Source organism: Lonchura striata, chromosome 5 (genome assembly GCF_046129695.1).
Source record: "Lonchura striata isolate bLonStr1 chromosome 5, bLonStr1.mat, whole genome shotgun sequence".
NCBI lineage: Eukaryota > Metazoa > Chordata > Aves > Passeriformes > Estrildidae > Lonchura > Lonchura striata.
In genome coordinates this window covers 58487595-58502885 of record NC_134607.1, presented here as the reverse complement: position 1 = coordinate 58502885, position 15291 = coordinate 58487595, and the positions used below count along the sequence as shown (strand labels likewise).

Here is a 15291-nt window from a genome sequence, read left to right as displayed (position 1 = left end):
GGGGGGTGGTTGGTGGGCATCTGATTTGCAGAGAGCTTTTAGGGTAAACCTGGTTGTAACATGTTAATCCTCTCCCCAGCAAACTTAATGTGTGATTTGCCTACCCTAAGAAAACTCCTTGATCCTCACCTCTTCCACACTCCAAAATGTTTCTGTCTCAAAGAAAGGGAAACTTATGTAGAAATACTTCTTGTAGCTGTTCACTGTGTTGGCCTTGCCTTTTTTACCGCTGTCATGTTACTCAGTTGAGATGGGCTTAAACCACCTGTATGTTAGAAATACAAAAATTAAACATCCCAGAATGCTTTTTATTATTTGAAATTCTGTGATTGGTACTTTGTTAACACTTTGTGATCTTTTGTGTCGAGTTCCAGCTTTCACTCCAGTGTGGTAATGCCTTCCCAAAGTAATAATTTCTTAACAAAAAGCAAACCCATCTGTTTCTCAAGGAAGTTTTTTGCCTCCTGGTTATGAGTTGGATGTTCTGAGGTGTACCGAACAATTTTTCAGTCCCTTTTCAGTGTTGACAAACATGTACTCTTGTGTCACAGTGGGGTAACCTTTTGGGGTGGCTTTAATTTTGGGCAGTACTTGGAAGGAAACCATATTTTAACCCAGCTTTACCTAGTTAATGAGCATTCATGGGCTGAATTCTGCTCTAAGACCTCTCTCTTCCTTGCAGCAGGAATTGGAAACATTCTCACTACTTAGTAATGGCACGTCAATCAATTCATCAAACCAGGTAGTGTTTGCATCCTGTGATTGTTACTATTCATGGACTGTGCTACTAGAATGCTTTAAAGTTTTATTTGCATGCAAATTTATAACTGTCTTTTAAGTTTGAACTGTTTTAATTAGTGTTTTTTGCTCTTAAGGGATATATCCCAGAAATTAATTTCTTTGAAAATGTTTCTAATGACATAATTTTTTACGTTGGTAATTAGATCACCAAAGATGGATATTTTTCTTAGTTATTGTGAAAGTTTGCTATCTCTTGCATTTTAAATAAATTTTTGTTTTCAAGTTTTGCATATCTAACAACAATGCTAAGTAAAAGTCAGAAAGTGCAACTGAAGAAGAAACATATAAACTTAAGTCTTGTGGTGTACTGAGCAAGGTACATACATGTATTGCTTGTATTGTCCTGGGAGACGCAGCTGGGCAGGGTAGTGTACAAATATTATGGTAAAATATAAGAAATTGTTGGTTTCCTTTTTTTACCACTGGGCAAAATAACCATCCCAACAGACAAGCACTTGCTGTTTCTACATGCTGTTGGTATTTCACAATGCTCCTTAAAGCAAATAAACAATAAAACTATAAACATTATAATTTTGTACAGCAAACTACTAAAGAACTAGTGTACCTCTCACTGCTCAGTGATTTGGCTTCACATCTTTCTAGGAAGGCCAGTCAACTTTCTTTAATAGTTGTGCCTAGTTTTTAATTTAAAAATCTTTCCCTTTTATAAAAATTGAAAATAGTGCAAAATCCACTGTAGTAGATGCAATATTACAAGACAAATACTTGTGCCTTTTTAAGCTTAATCTGAAGGCACGTGTACTTACCTCTATTTATGTTTCTGCAAAATATGGACTTAATTTATTCCTTGCCTTGAGCTCCAAGTCAGCAGTTGTCTTGGCAGAAACATTTTCCTGTTTTGAATTTGCTGTAGAAGTTTGTGGTTGTTAGATTGCAAAATATGTGAACTAAGAAAAGGAACATTGTGTAAGATCAGGCTAATCAGATCTCCCATGCAGTGGGCTGACCGATTGGTGTGTCCTGGGACTTGGGACACAGCGTTCTCATCCACACATGAAATATCCTATTCTATGTATGGAGTTGCTCACATGGTTGGATATTGTGCAGACATGGTTTTCCTTTGTAGCAAAAGGATTTGTCGGCTGCTGAAGGTAAACATGAATAGGTTCCTTGGATCAATGCCCTCCTAAAGTTCATTGGTTTTACTGTTACAGCACAGAAAGAGGCCATAAAGGAAGAGTCACAAGTTTAGGAGTAGTGAAGAGTCCCATATGTGAAGTGTGGATGTCTATTTAAAGATTAATGTCTCATAATATTTTTTGTCTCCCTTTTCCTACATCCTCTTTGCAGACTACTTCCAATGGATTGGGCTCAATAGATGACATTGAAACAGGTAAAGATATCTCTCTCCTCAGACTTTTTTGGCTTGAGTATGGTATGTGACCAAGCTGGCAGGCTTGAGAGGTTCATCACCTGCATTTGTGTCTCTTCTGCACACTCCTAACTTTGGTAACTGGGAGAAGAAAAATGGTGCAAAGCAGGAGTGTTTTTCTTGCAAACTCATCTTTTTTTCCAGTCCCGGTGAGAGATGAGTCTGGGAGTTAAAAGGGTCTGCTGAGGTACACAGCTCTCTTCAGTTGTGCTTTCTTGAAGCTGCTCTTGGCAAAGCTTCTGAAATTCTGCTCCAAGGCAAAACATTCTCAGATAAAGTGAAGTTAAGGTTGTTTTGCTCTGAGTGCATATGGTCCTCCAAGACATTGAGGTGGAGGAATTGAAAACAAAGGCATTTGGAGGGACCCAGGGGGAGCTGAGTTCAGGGTTGGGCACCCAGGAGGAGAAGGAAGATTATCAGAGTTGCTTTTTTCATGCTGGGAAACAAGTGACCTTAACTCTGCCCCTGTAGAAAGGCTTGCTACCTTGTGTGCTGGAGCACTGAACTTCTGCCTCTGAGCACATCAATATTTGTTCCTTTGTATGGTAGTTCTGTGTGCATGAAGGTAAGTGTGAGGATTTACCACCACAAGTAGCAATTGCTTGTTTTATAGAAACAAATTCATTTCATTTTTGGGTGCTTTGGAAAGCATGTTCTGTGTTGTTCTCTGTTGAATACCAATTTAGTATCTGCTTGCTACATGAGATCATGAGACCAGGTTCTGTGAATTAAGGACAGTTTTTCGCATTATCTTGCTGGTCTAAAATTAACTGGACTCCTACTACAGACTAACAAATGACTGCATCCAGTAAGCTCTTTATCTAATCTGGATTTGGTGTAAGAGCAGCATGCCACTTTTACTGTAGATCAGACAGACAGAGCCTTTACTGCTAGGAAATCTTTGCAAAAGCACTGGAATTATGTTATCCAATTGCCCTGAGAGTGGTGTGCCACCAGGACAACTGAGTGCTGGGTACCCTAAGAGTTTCAGATTAGAAGAGTTTTTTTAGTGATTTTTTTTTTGTTTTGTTTTAAAATGCAGACTCTTGAAGCCCTTTCCTCCATGCTTTGCTTGAAGTTATCTGATTAACTCAGCCCAGTCCTGCAGACAGATCATGGCTCAGATCTGGCTCAGTATGGCCATTGGCTAGCTAATGCACCAGGGAACCACTACTGTTTTGAAGAGCAGAGCTAGAAACAGTGCTTTTAAGAGCTCTGTACTTGCCCCTTGGGGGCAGGCAGGTGTATGGCCAGAGAAGCCACCAGCTGGGGGGCTTGGTATGAGAGATTTGGTTCATAAGTGTGTATGGACAAGCCTGTGATATTGACATTCTCTGAATAGAGAGAGACATGATTGTTTCTCCCAGGATTTTTCCTGGGAAGTTGCAAGATGCAGTGAGAAAGCTCAGAGAAAGAAGAAAGCAATTCTTATCTCTATTTGCTTCATCTGTTGTTTGGCACATGTGATATGTGTTACTGCGATTGTTTACCCAAGAGTGATTTGTTAATTGGACACCAGTGATGGTTGTTTGGATTGACTAGCCAGTTGGATGAAAGCTGTGTCGTGACTGTCTGGAGACAGTCACAGGTTTTTCTTTAGTAACTTTTTAGTATTATATAGTTCTAATATAATATAGTATTAATGTAATATAATTTAGCTTAATAAAAGCAATTTATTTAGCCTTCTGCAACATGGAATCAAAGAGTGTTATTCCCTATGCAGGGTGGTTGCACTGCTTCGATACAAGCCCCTTGTTGACTTTTTAATAATGTGTGGGGCTGATTGTGATGGCAGGGGCAGAAATCAGCAGGTATCGGTGAGCTACTCATCAAAAGAAGGCGTTTTATTCCTTTAAGAAAGAGCAAACATTAGGGGAATGCAGATGATGCATGAGCATTCTGTAAGGAGATTATGTGAGATGTGTCACAGCTGGTGAGTGAGGTCAGCAGATCTGGTTTCCTGAGGAAAGCAGGAATGGTAAAAGAGAGATAGAGAAAAAGATTGGACAGAGTAGAGTCCAATCTTTGAGGGAGGAAGTGCCTGAAGGAATGACAGGGTTTGGGTGGTCAGGGTGGGAGAAGTGGTCATCTTCCCTCTTCCACTTGCAAGTAGTGGAACCTGTTGGTCTCTGCTCTTTTCCTTGCCGTTCACATGCACTGAGCTGTGGGGGTCTCATGTTATTGTCTGCCTTTTGGTCATGCATTCAGCATTTCTGGGTTTGGGGCCTCTTAGGGTGTGTGTGGCTTCTTAGGGTGTGTGAGGGCCTCTTTTCTTTGCTTCCCAGTCTGAGTAGAAAATGCAGGGCCTCATTCATTCTTCAGAGAAGGTCTGAATTGCTGGATCCTTTGGGGCCCTGTCATTGTGCATCCTTTTGCTCCCCACTGCACGTGTCCCCATCCCTTCTGGCTTGTTCTGAACTTCTTCTTGTTGGCCTCTGTAGGGATCTTGACAGTGCTCAAGATTTAAACATCTGAAAAATGGGAAGGCACAAGCTATCCCTTTGTACTGCGGGGAATCTGGCCAAGCTTCCAGCCATGAGAAAAGCTGGATATCATCTGGCTCCCTGGTGGCTGGGGTTCTGCACCAAAGGGAGATGAGATGATGAGATAAGTCATTGCAAAGGGGGCATGGGGTTGGAGCCAAGCCTTATTGGTGTGACAGCTGCAAAACTAAGGACATGCACAGCCTGTGGGAAATGCATTCAGCTGCACACCAAAATCCTGTGTTGGATCCCATAAGGTACAATGTGTTTGCCTTCAATGGCATGCTTGAGGATGTGGAGAGAGACCTGTGTCTGTTCCTTGCCACTTCCCCTGCTTCCCTGTCTTTTGTCATGGGTCAGCCTCCAGTGCCTTGCACAGTGACCTTTGAAGCAGTCCATCCATGTGGATCATTCACAACAAATACTGGAGGAAAGGTTGCAGGGGTTGGTGCTGTGCTCTGGGTGGGGTTAGAGATAAGGGGGCATGCCTGTGTTTGTCATCTCTGCTGTTGTTTTGTTCACGACTTGGGGATTTGCTGGAATTGCTAATTTGCTGAGCTCTCTGAGAAGGCACCAGCACATTCCTGGGCCAGAAAACAAGCAGTCTGCAGCCACAACAGGGCTCACTCACCTGGTCCCTGATGCTGAGGGATGGGCAAGTTCTCATGGCGGCTGAGTGAACAGACCTGGTACAGACAGGATGCAGCATTTCTTGCTGGATCAAGTTTTGTGTCTCTGAAGCTTGTCTAGTTTCTTTCCCAATTTTATCAGTCTTTCTAATAAAAGCTATTGTCTCTCCTTCCAATCTTTATCTTGCTTTTATGGCCTTACTCTGTTGCAGTTACAGTGCAGCCAATGGGATGTTGATGGAGAAGGTAGCATCTTTGTCTTACTTATTTTCTTTTATTCCAGGACATCTGCACAGGGGCAGAATTAAGGTAGTTTGGGTGCTTGGTTTGAGAATTGCAAATGTAATGCTGCATTTTTCAAATTTCTAACATTTGAACTTTTTTTTAACCTTTCATTTTTCTGAGAACAAAATGCTCTTCTGTGAAGAACATGTGCTTTCAACCATAACTTCACTTAACAGAGGTTTATATTGCATGATGGGAACACCTTGCTACTCCAGTAATGTACTGGAGAGGGGAAGAAACCTTAGGGAAAACCACTGCCTCTTTCCTGCCTCAACCCCACCTCACACAAGTTTCCAAGGGCATGTTTGCTGATCAGATATTGAGGGGGAAAATGAGTAGCAACCTCCCACTTTTGGACATCAGGAAGGACTCAAGAGTAGGGAATTTACTGGGTAAAGATAGCTGAGTGAGTCTGATGGGGATTTTTGGGCCTTGTGTTTTTTGTCTTTGTCCATTTAGGATGCCTGGTTTTTAGAGAGGGTGTGCAAGTAAGCAAGCTTTCTGCTGGGATATCAAAGCTCCAAGGAGTCAAGAAGGCAGTGATCTCTGCCAAATGCATTAGTGAGGAACATTAAAGAAAACACCAGGTGGTGGGTTATAAAGAAATTGTATTACATGCCCCTGGCCTTTAGTACCGGCTATAATGAATTTGGTAATGGCTCAACTACAGGTTTTGTGTTGTTCCTGGTTGCTGTATGTGCTTGCCAAATCCTGACAGTCAGACTGGGCACTGGCCCTTAGAATGTATTTCAGCTGTTGGTGAGCCATTGGAGAGTGGGAACAAAAATGAAAGTGCAAGTACTCTTCAGAGTAGAGCCTCTCCTCTCAGAAAATTGGCATACTTGTTTTCTGTGATTTGATGGAGTTGTACAATATTATTTTTGCCATGTTGTGGTCTGTTTGTCTTCTGCAAGAGGTTCTCCTGATGACTGGCTCTGTTTCTCTCTCATCACAGACTGCTCTATGGACCTGCAGTGCCTCCCAGCTCCTGTGGCCACCTCCATCCCTGTGAATGAGGGGCTGGCCCCTTTGCCTTCCGACTCAGATGCAAAGGGCTTGCCCACCTCGCTTCCTGCTGCCAGCTTGATCCCATCTCCAGACTGTGTACCCTTGCCAGTGCCTGAGAATGCAGAGGACTTCACAGATGGGGACATAATTGGGGAAGAACTAGACTCCCTCCTGGATTCCCTTGCTGAAGGGTCACCATACCCTCTAGTAAGAGCGAGTGCTGCTTGTATTGACTGCTTCTTTGTTCCAAATAGGTCCTTGGAAGTCCTTGGAGCATGAGAATGTGCATGCTGCCGCTCATTCTCTTTCTGTAATTATGTTCTCCTATGTCTTCCTCTGGGAAAACTCATTCATTCTTTCCTTTATTTCTGCTACTGAGAGTATATAGAGTCCTCTTCCAAGTGTGCTTTGCTGTGTGCAGCCTCAGGGAGCTTCCTCTCAAAATATACCCAAGGTAGCCCTCCCCTGACATCTCCTTCTACCTGGCCTGTCATATCCGTGAATTTGAAGCAAGTCTGAGAGTAGTAAAAGGAGTGTGGTGAAACAGGAATGATGAATGTATTTTATACAGTGGGCATGCTCTCATCTCATTGTATTTTGTTCAGGTTGCACTCAGCCTAAGCTCTTTGAACAGATCTGGGAGCTGCACAAACATTCATATTCATACTTATGTTGGATTTTTGTTGTCAGCATTGCTTATGTGAGCCACCTTGGGTCTGGAGGCAGTATAGTGATTTTCATGCTGGAAAAGCCCTGATGAGAGGTGCCATGGGTTGTGATCATTACCCTGGCCTGTGCACTGTGTATACTTGGCTGCCTTGTTTCTCAACCTGAGCTGGTTTAAGTGCCCAGCATAGGGCACTGCCTTGCAGACTGATGAACTCAGGTGTCCCAGCACCTCCTCAGGGATCCTGGTCCAGACTATTTGCAGTATAGAAAAATTGAGAGGTTGTGGGAAGTCTGCAGGTGGATTGAGCTGCCAGGTATCCTTTTGCTCCAGCTAGTACAACACACCCACACCCTTCACTGGAAGCCTGTTGTTCTCTGTTATCATGGTTTGACCCCAGTCAGCAACTAGGTACCAGACAGCTGCTCACGTACTTTTTTCCTGCCCCTTCTCTATGCTGAGGAGGATAATTGAAAAAACCCAAACTTGTGGCTTAAGATAAGAACAGTTTAATAATTGAAACAAAGTAAAATAAAATATCAACAATAATAATCATAGTAAAGGAGAGAGAGGGAGGAATAAAACCCAAGAGAAACAGTGATGCCAGTATAGTTGCTCACCACTTGCTGACCAATGTCCAGCCTTCCTTAAGCAGCAGTCAGTGACCCTGACCAACTTCCCTCAGTTTATATCCTGGGAATGATGTTCTATGGTATGGAATATCCCCTTGGCTTGTTCAGATCAGCTGTCCTGTCCATCTCCTTGTGCACCTGCTCACTAGCAGAGCGTGGGAAGTGGAAAATCCTTGACTTAGAGTAAGCATGACTTAGCAATAACCAAAACATCAGTGTGTTACTAACATTATTCTCATGCTAAATCCAAAACATAGCGTGGTACCCACTACTAAGAAGAAAATTAACTCTGTGCTGGCCAAAACCAGGACATCTCTTTTCAGTCTTTATTCCTCAATACTAATTCGCTATTTATCTTCCTTCCTGCTCCCCTGAAGTCTCTTGTCCAGGGCACCATTCCTACCAACCTGCCAACAGAGATGCCCCAGTTGATTCCTGTGTTTCCGGGGGGAACTCCGCTGCTGCCTCCAGTTGTGACAGCCAGTATCCCTGTGTCTACTCCTCTGCCACCTGCCTCCTTTGGCCTAGTGATGGATCCCACCAAGCAGCTCTCCTCCTCCTCAGTCCTGGATGCCTTTGAGGCCCCACCAGGAGGAAGTGGCAGCTCCACTTTAGATTCGCTGGATTCCCTGGATCTGCTTCCATACACAGATACACGGCTTGATGCCCTGGACTCGTTTGGGACAAGCAGGGGCTCGCTGGATACCTTGGATTCCTTTGCCATTGGTAGGTGCAGGGTGATGTGGTTTTGTGTTGCCTTAGCTGTGAATGCATGCCAAAATTTTTTCCCTCAGTGCTGAGGACATATGTCTTGTAGCTTTCTCTGCTGGTGTGGCAGAACAGGAATATAAATGTAGAAGAGAGCAGTGAATTGTCTTGGACAGAGTAATGGATAATGTTTAGCTCAAAAGTAATGAGAAAAAGCTGTAGGTATGTAATCCCAGATAACCAGTATCTGCATGGAGTGAAATCTAAAGAGGAGAAAGGAACACAAAGGTGTATAATGATGAATAATGAGATTTAAACTTGGCTTGGTGTCCAGAGCACCTCCCTTGGCACAATTTGCTGGACTGTAGCATGATTCCTCCACCTTCCTCCTCAATGACTCTTTGACATTTTGCTCAAAGTGAGCAAAATGGTGATGACTGTTTTAGATGATACAGGACCTTGTTGTGCTGGCCAGAATGGTAGAGGCCAAGGTAGGTCTTTCCCATCTCTGGATTCAGGGCCATGAGTGTCCTCTTGAATGGGGCTCTGAACTTTCATGGCATAAGGAATAAAACTGTGGAGGATGGTGGACAAAGGCTTAAGTCACCTCCTGTTCAGGAGGGAAGTGGGCTTCTTCTTGGTTAACTTGTTCCCAGTATTGCAGTATTTTGAGAACAGCAGAGATTGGCCAGTCAGCACTTGAACACTGACATTCACCTCAGCTTTGGGTTGTCACCTTAGTAATGCCAGTTCTCAGCAGCATAGAGTTGGGTTCAGTAGGATTTCTCGGACAAGAAAGCATTTCCTGGAGTTTTTCTGAGTCTAGACAGATGCTTTGGGAAGAAAGTATTAAAACATTTTGAAATAAATGAAGCAAATTAATTTAATAAGCTGTTTGTCCTTTTGTGAGTAGATCACCCTCTGAGAGTGAAATGATTGTTTTTATTTTGTGGGGCTCTTTTCCCCTTCTTTTTCCCAGAAGAAAGTAGCTCTCCAGAACTACGACACCCATCTGGCAGTCAAAAAACAACCCCAGTGGTGAGTGAGCTACTGCCCCGTGCTGATGTCCCAAGATGCTCTGAAGCCAAGGTAGTAGTGGTGGTGACAGTGGTCAATTGGGTGATGTAGGTAATTTGGGCCCCTCCTCTTACCCTGCCCTGGTGCGTGTTGCCTCCCATGTTGTGGCAAGGCAGGTAAAGATTCCCACTTGGTCAGTAGGAAGACTTTTGTTCCATCTTTGTTTTTATCCGTAACTCCACATTGCCAAGGTAAACATGGCGTGACCAGGCGGTATGCCACTGTACCTGGCAGCCACATCATGCTCAAGGATGGGGTAGAGTAAGGCAACTTTGACTTCAGGCTACTGAAGTTCTTTGTTGCTCTCTGCCCCTGTCAGGTGGCTTCTCCAGATGTTCTGCCTCTGTCCTATGTCTCCAGTCTTGGAGAAAAAGGGGAGGATTAGTAAGCTTGGAACAAAAGTTATTCTTGAGTTCCTGTCACCTGCTGGCCCTGTTAACATCAATGTGAATATCCCTGAAGATTGACTGATAAGCTATTTGGGTTTTTTCTTAGCTTGGGATAAGGTTGATTTAAAAGTCTTCCATTGCAAAGTAGATTCTGATGGAAGGAGTGAGGAAGGCATTTTGTTTTGTGGCTCGTGATAGAAAACTGAGGTCTCTTCCCAGTAGGAAAGAGGCCTGTCTCTGAAGTGAACACACCACAGTGTTCATTCTCTTTGAAAAAGTTGCAGTCATCTCTTCTGGAAATGTCACTTCAAATGAGTACATTTTGATGAGAGAGGAAATGAGAAAGGTTTAGAGAGACTTGAGTAGGGCAAGGGAGTTGGAGCGGTCTTCCCCATGTGGTTGCAGAGCTGAACAGAGAGGTGTGTCTGTTTTCTCTCAGGTCAGCCTTGGTGGAGCGAATCACCCAGCTGTGCCCAAGGCCACCGAGCACCTGCTGTCCCAGCCAGAACCAGTAATGCCCAACACGGCTCTACTGGTGAAGAACCCTCTGGCATCTACTCATGTTTTCAAACAAGCCTGTCATATCTGCTACCCCAAAACAGGTGATGCATTTGCTCTGCCACCACAGCACTGGCACAGACTAGGAATTGGCTTTCCCCAGGCTGATGGGGTTATTCTCTCTGGCAGGGCCCAAGGCTGGTGATTACACCTATCGAGAAGGGTTAGAGCACAAGTGCAAGCGGGACATCCTGCTGGGCAGACTGAAGAACTCAGAAGACAAGACCTGGAAGAGGATCCGTCCTCGTCCAACCAAAACCAATTTTGTAGGATCCTATTATCTGTGCAAAGGTGATCTGTGGCAGTTGGTTGCTGGGAAGGGGCTGTGCCAGGGGAGACTGGGAGGGAAATTCTGTTTGATATTGCCTGCTGGCTCTAGGGTGTCCTGTTCTATCAGTAGCCTATGGAGTGGGTGGCTCAGTACAGTGAAGGGCAATGAGCTGCTATGTTGTAGAGAGCTGGCAGCTTCTAAAGTGGTGGAGCAGAAGAGTTCCAAAGGCTCAGTGAGCTGCTGCGCACAGTTGAGCACTCAGAGCTGCTCTGCTAACATGGGCTTTACTGAGAGCCTACCTCCTGTACATGTGCTCACATTAGTCCCACTCAACCCACCTGGCCCATGGCAGGGCTGTGGTTCTGCCTAGGGAAAAGCATTCTCTGCCTGCTCCTTTGCTCCAGCCCATCCCACAGAGCATGCAGACAGTGTGACCAGACTGGCATCCCAAAGCAGTGTCATTACAAAGTACCTAATCAAGTGGGAAGATTGCAAGAGCCAAGCTAAAATAGCTCTTTACTTCTGGGCCTATGGGAGAACTTAATCTGTATTGGCTTTAAAAGGGGTTAGTTAAGTCATGATCTTTCCCTGGCCAGGCACTGAATTAAAGCTGGTCTCTTGTTTTAAGATGGTTTCCCCTATATCAGCATTACTGGAGATTGTCACCTTTCAGTAGTTTGCATTAACCCTTGAATGTCTTGATATAGGTGAACTTGGGAGGAGATGTCTTTTTCTTTTAGTTCTCTGTTTTCTTGCTTTCAGTTCTATGTGAGGCGTGGGCAGTGGGAGAAGACAAGAGAGAGTTTAGTTTCTGACTGGGCTGCCCTGCCTGTGTGGTGGTGTGTGCTGTTTGTTGCTTTGTAGATATGCTTAACAAGCAGGACTGTAAGTACGGGGATAACTGCACCTTCGCGTACCACCAGGAAGAGATCGACGTGTGGACAGAGGAGAGGAAGGGGACCCTCAACCGTGACCTCCTCTTTGACCCATTAGGTGGGATCAAGCAGAGCAGCCTCACAATTGCCAAGCTCCTCAAGGAACATCAGGGCATCTTCACCTTCCTCTGTGAGGTACAGAACTGGTGGGAGGGGGCAGGCATCCATTATCTCTTCAGTATGTATCTTGACCACTGATATGTTGATAGTTGCCACCATGAAAATACAGTGGGATGACTCTCACAACTGGAGTGCTTGCAATGGATATCTGTACACTCTTCAGGAGGGACAGGTGAGGAAGGAGAGGCAGTGAGGGAGCCCTGTGTGTTAGGGAGTGTTTTTACTGTCTAGAGTTTAATGATGATGAAGGTTGAGTGGGTTGAGTGGTTATGGGTAGGAATTTGGGGAAGGCCAATAAAGCAGGAGTCTGTTACAGACCACCCAACCAGGGTGAAGAGGCAGACAAAATATTCTATAGGCAGATGGGATAAGTCTTGTAATTGTTGGCCCTTTTTTTGTGGGGAACTTCAGCAGGTGTCTGTTTTAAGTACACCACAGCAGAGAAGAAACAGTCCAGGAGGTTCCTGGAGTGTGTGGAAGAGAACTGACACAGCTGGTGAGGGTGACGGCTAGGGAAGGCATCCACTGGGTCTGGTGTTTGAGAACAGAGAAGGACTGGTGGGTGATATTATGGTTGGAAGCCGTCTAGGGCACAGCAGTCATGCAATGGTAGAGTTTTCAGTTCTTGGAGAAATAAGAAGAGTCAGAAGAACTGCCTTCTGAAGGGCAGACTTAGCCTCTTTAGGAGCCTGGTTGACAGGGTACCTTGGGAGGCAGTCTTAAAGGGAAAATGAATCCAGGAATGTTAGACATTCTTCAAGAAGGAAATCTGAAAGGTGCAGGAGTAGGCCACCTGTTACTCTGTGTGTCCCAGCCAGTTCACTGCTTTCAGAAGGACACTGAGCACTGTATGCAGGATTGTGCAGGAGAAAGGAGTTTCCCTCCTTAGCCCTGCAGCTGTACCAGGTGCTTACAGCCTCATGGGATCAACTGTCTCTTCTCCCATCTTGACATATTGCTTTGAATTGTAATTTATCCCCAGTTACTTTAGAAAGCAAAATTCCATAATGCAAAAAATTCCCACTCGATGTCTGTGCAGAGCTACTGAGTTGGTCAGTTGAGAATTGCTTCATATCATCTTAATGCTCTGCAGCACAGAGTTTCCCATGTTGGCAGTGCATGTAAAGGGATGGGTTCTTTGCTGTGAAGTGGCTGTTTTTTTTCTCCCTTGTTCTTGTTTTGTTGGCTAACAGGGAAAGAATATGTGGCTCTGACCAAAATTTTTCCAACCGCAATGGAAAATACTGTGGAGAATACTCCAAAAAATGTTGTCTGGAAGCTTTTCCAGAGATTGACTTGCTTTATTTTAAAACCCTACCACAAAGTTTTCACCACAATTCTTTCTAACTTTGAACATTAGAATAGGCTGGCTCTGATTCTTCTTTCTTCTCTAAGTGAAGTTGCTCTGGTTCACTGCTCTCTAAGATTTTCCCAGTATGCTACTTCTTCTTTTCTCAGATTTGCTTTGACAGCAAACCCCGGATTATCAGCAAAGGGACCAAGGACACACCATCTGTCTGCTCCAACCTTTCTGCAAAACACATTTTCCATGATAACAAGTGAGTGAACATTTTTTTCTCCTGATGGGAACCATGTCTCACAAGTTCAACCAGTTTAACTCCAGGGCTCTGGTCTCTTTCTTCCTTTCCTGCCTATGGGTTCCAATAATAAGACAGCTCAAATGATGGTAAATAGCACTATGGGCTTCACCCTGCATGTTTGCTTCTGGTGCTGAGGGATTTCGGGCATCAGCAAAGCCCTTTGGCATCACTCTGCCAAGTTTTCCATTGACTTAATTTGCCTTTCAGTTTGGCCTTTACAAAAAGGTCAAAACAAAGATCCTCTAGTTCAGGATCCTGCCTCTGACTGTCTGGTAATGAATGTTTAGGAAAACAAGTATAATAAACATGTCAAGTACACAGTCATACAATTCCTTCTGGTTCTTGGCAACCTGAGATGTGGGGAGATGCTGAACCAGAGGAGTTGGTATCTTTGCTGCATAGTTTGAAATTTGTCTGATCTCTGAACTTAAGCAGAGCATCACCCATGTGCTCAGGGTGAAAATAACTACCCAGGCTTGATAGGGTGGGAGGGCAGGGGTTTGCTTTTCTCAGAGGGAATCTGTCTCTCCTGATGTCAATTTTCTTGTGTCCTTTGCCTGCCCAGTCAAATGTCTGGATGTCATATATAAGGAGGAGGTGGTAAGGATTTGATCCTCTGGTGCTTTTTATTTCTCTGCAGGTGTCTGGTCCACATTGTGCGTTCCACCTCCCTGAAATATTCCAAGATCCGTCAGTTCCAGGAGCACTTCCAGTTTGACGTATGCCGACACGAAGTGCGTTACGGCTGCCTGCGTGAGGACAGCTGCCACTTTGCTCACAGTTTCATTGAGCTCAAGGTCTGGCTGCTGCAGCAATATTCAGGTGAGTGTGACTTGGCTGGTGTTGTCTACACCTGAGTTTCTTCCAGTGTGTACCCAGGGCCAGTTCAGGGGGGAAGAAGGTGATTTGGGACTATTGAGAAAGTGTCACTCACTCCTGCATGTTACTTACTCTGCCTCCTGAGGAACACAGAAGAGAGGATCAAGGTGTTCTGTGAGGTGATTTGGCTCTTGTCAATTTACAGGAACAAGGCTATTATAGTTTGCAGACAGAAAGCCTTTCCCTTGGGACCAGCTGAATAAATTTAAATGATAATTGGGTAGATAGTGGTGAATACCAAGAGGTGTTTGGTGCTTAGATCTTCTGCAAATAGCAGTTGGACCCCTAAGTAAACATGCTTTGCACTGAGAATGGCAGCACAGGTGACAAACCAGTTGGTTACATAAAGAAGGCTGTGGATCTGCAGTTTGTCAAAACAAATTCATCAACAGCAGAAAATTGCGGTATATGTGGTGTTTCCCAAAAAGCCTTTGATGATGTACCTCAGGAGAGGGTTTTACAGAGATTATACTCAGGGAAATTGTATAGTGACACTGCCACACCTGGCACTTTCAGTCCTGTCTCTTTGTCTCTGTCTGATACATTGGAGGTTTTCTCCAGCTGCTGTCCTGTTGGCTCTGTAGATATTAGTCTACCCACAATACTACCTTACATGTTTTTTCACCACAGGGTCTCATTTAGTGCAACACCCAGCCTGGTAATGGGAGTACTTCAGAGAGGAAACACATTATGGATGTTTCTCACCATTCTTTGATGTCATAATTGATGTTCAGTGCAGTCTTGACCTTGGCTTCATCTCATGGAGGGACAGTGATGAACAAATAGCACACTGTGGCAAATGTCATCTTTAATCTTTCTGATTGCCCTCATTTACTTGTGGCCTCAGGAAATAAA

The 15291-nt window shown here is 44.4% G+C and overlaps 1 protein-coding gene across 7 annotated transcripts in view; it reads left to right on the top strand.

Annotated features, from left to right (window-relative positions):
* Positions 1-15291, top strand: part of ZC3H7B (zinc finger CCCH-type containing 7B) — a 48414-nt gene that overhangs the window by 14338 nt on the left and 18785 nt on the right. The window contains exons 7-16 of one of the 7 annotated variants that reach the window (XM_077783626.1): positions 683-742; positions 2113-2155; positions 6547-6806; positions 8276-8624; positions 9589-9698; positions 10512-10674; positions 10760-10921; positions 11766-11971; positions 13415-13515; positions 14198-14379. In XM_077783626.1, coding sequence (XP_077639752.1) covers positions 683-742; positions 2113-2155; positions 6547-6806; positions 8276-8624; positions 9589-9698; positions 10512-10674; positions 10760-10921; positions 11766-11971; positions 13415-13515; positions 14198-14379 — 1636 coding nt within the window. Of the gene's footprint in view, positions 1-682; positions 743-2112; positions 2156-6546; positions 6807-8275; positions 8625-9585; positions 9699-10511; positions 10675-10759; positions 10922-11765; positions 11972-13414; positions 13516-14197; positions 14380-15291 lie in introns of all 7 variants that reach the window. The other 6 variants (XM_077783624.1, XM_077783627.1, XM_077783625.1 and 3 more) reach the window with 6 other exon arrangements.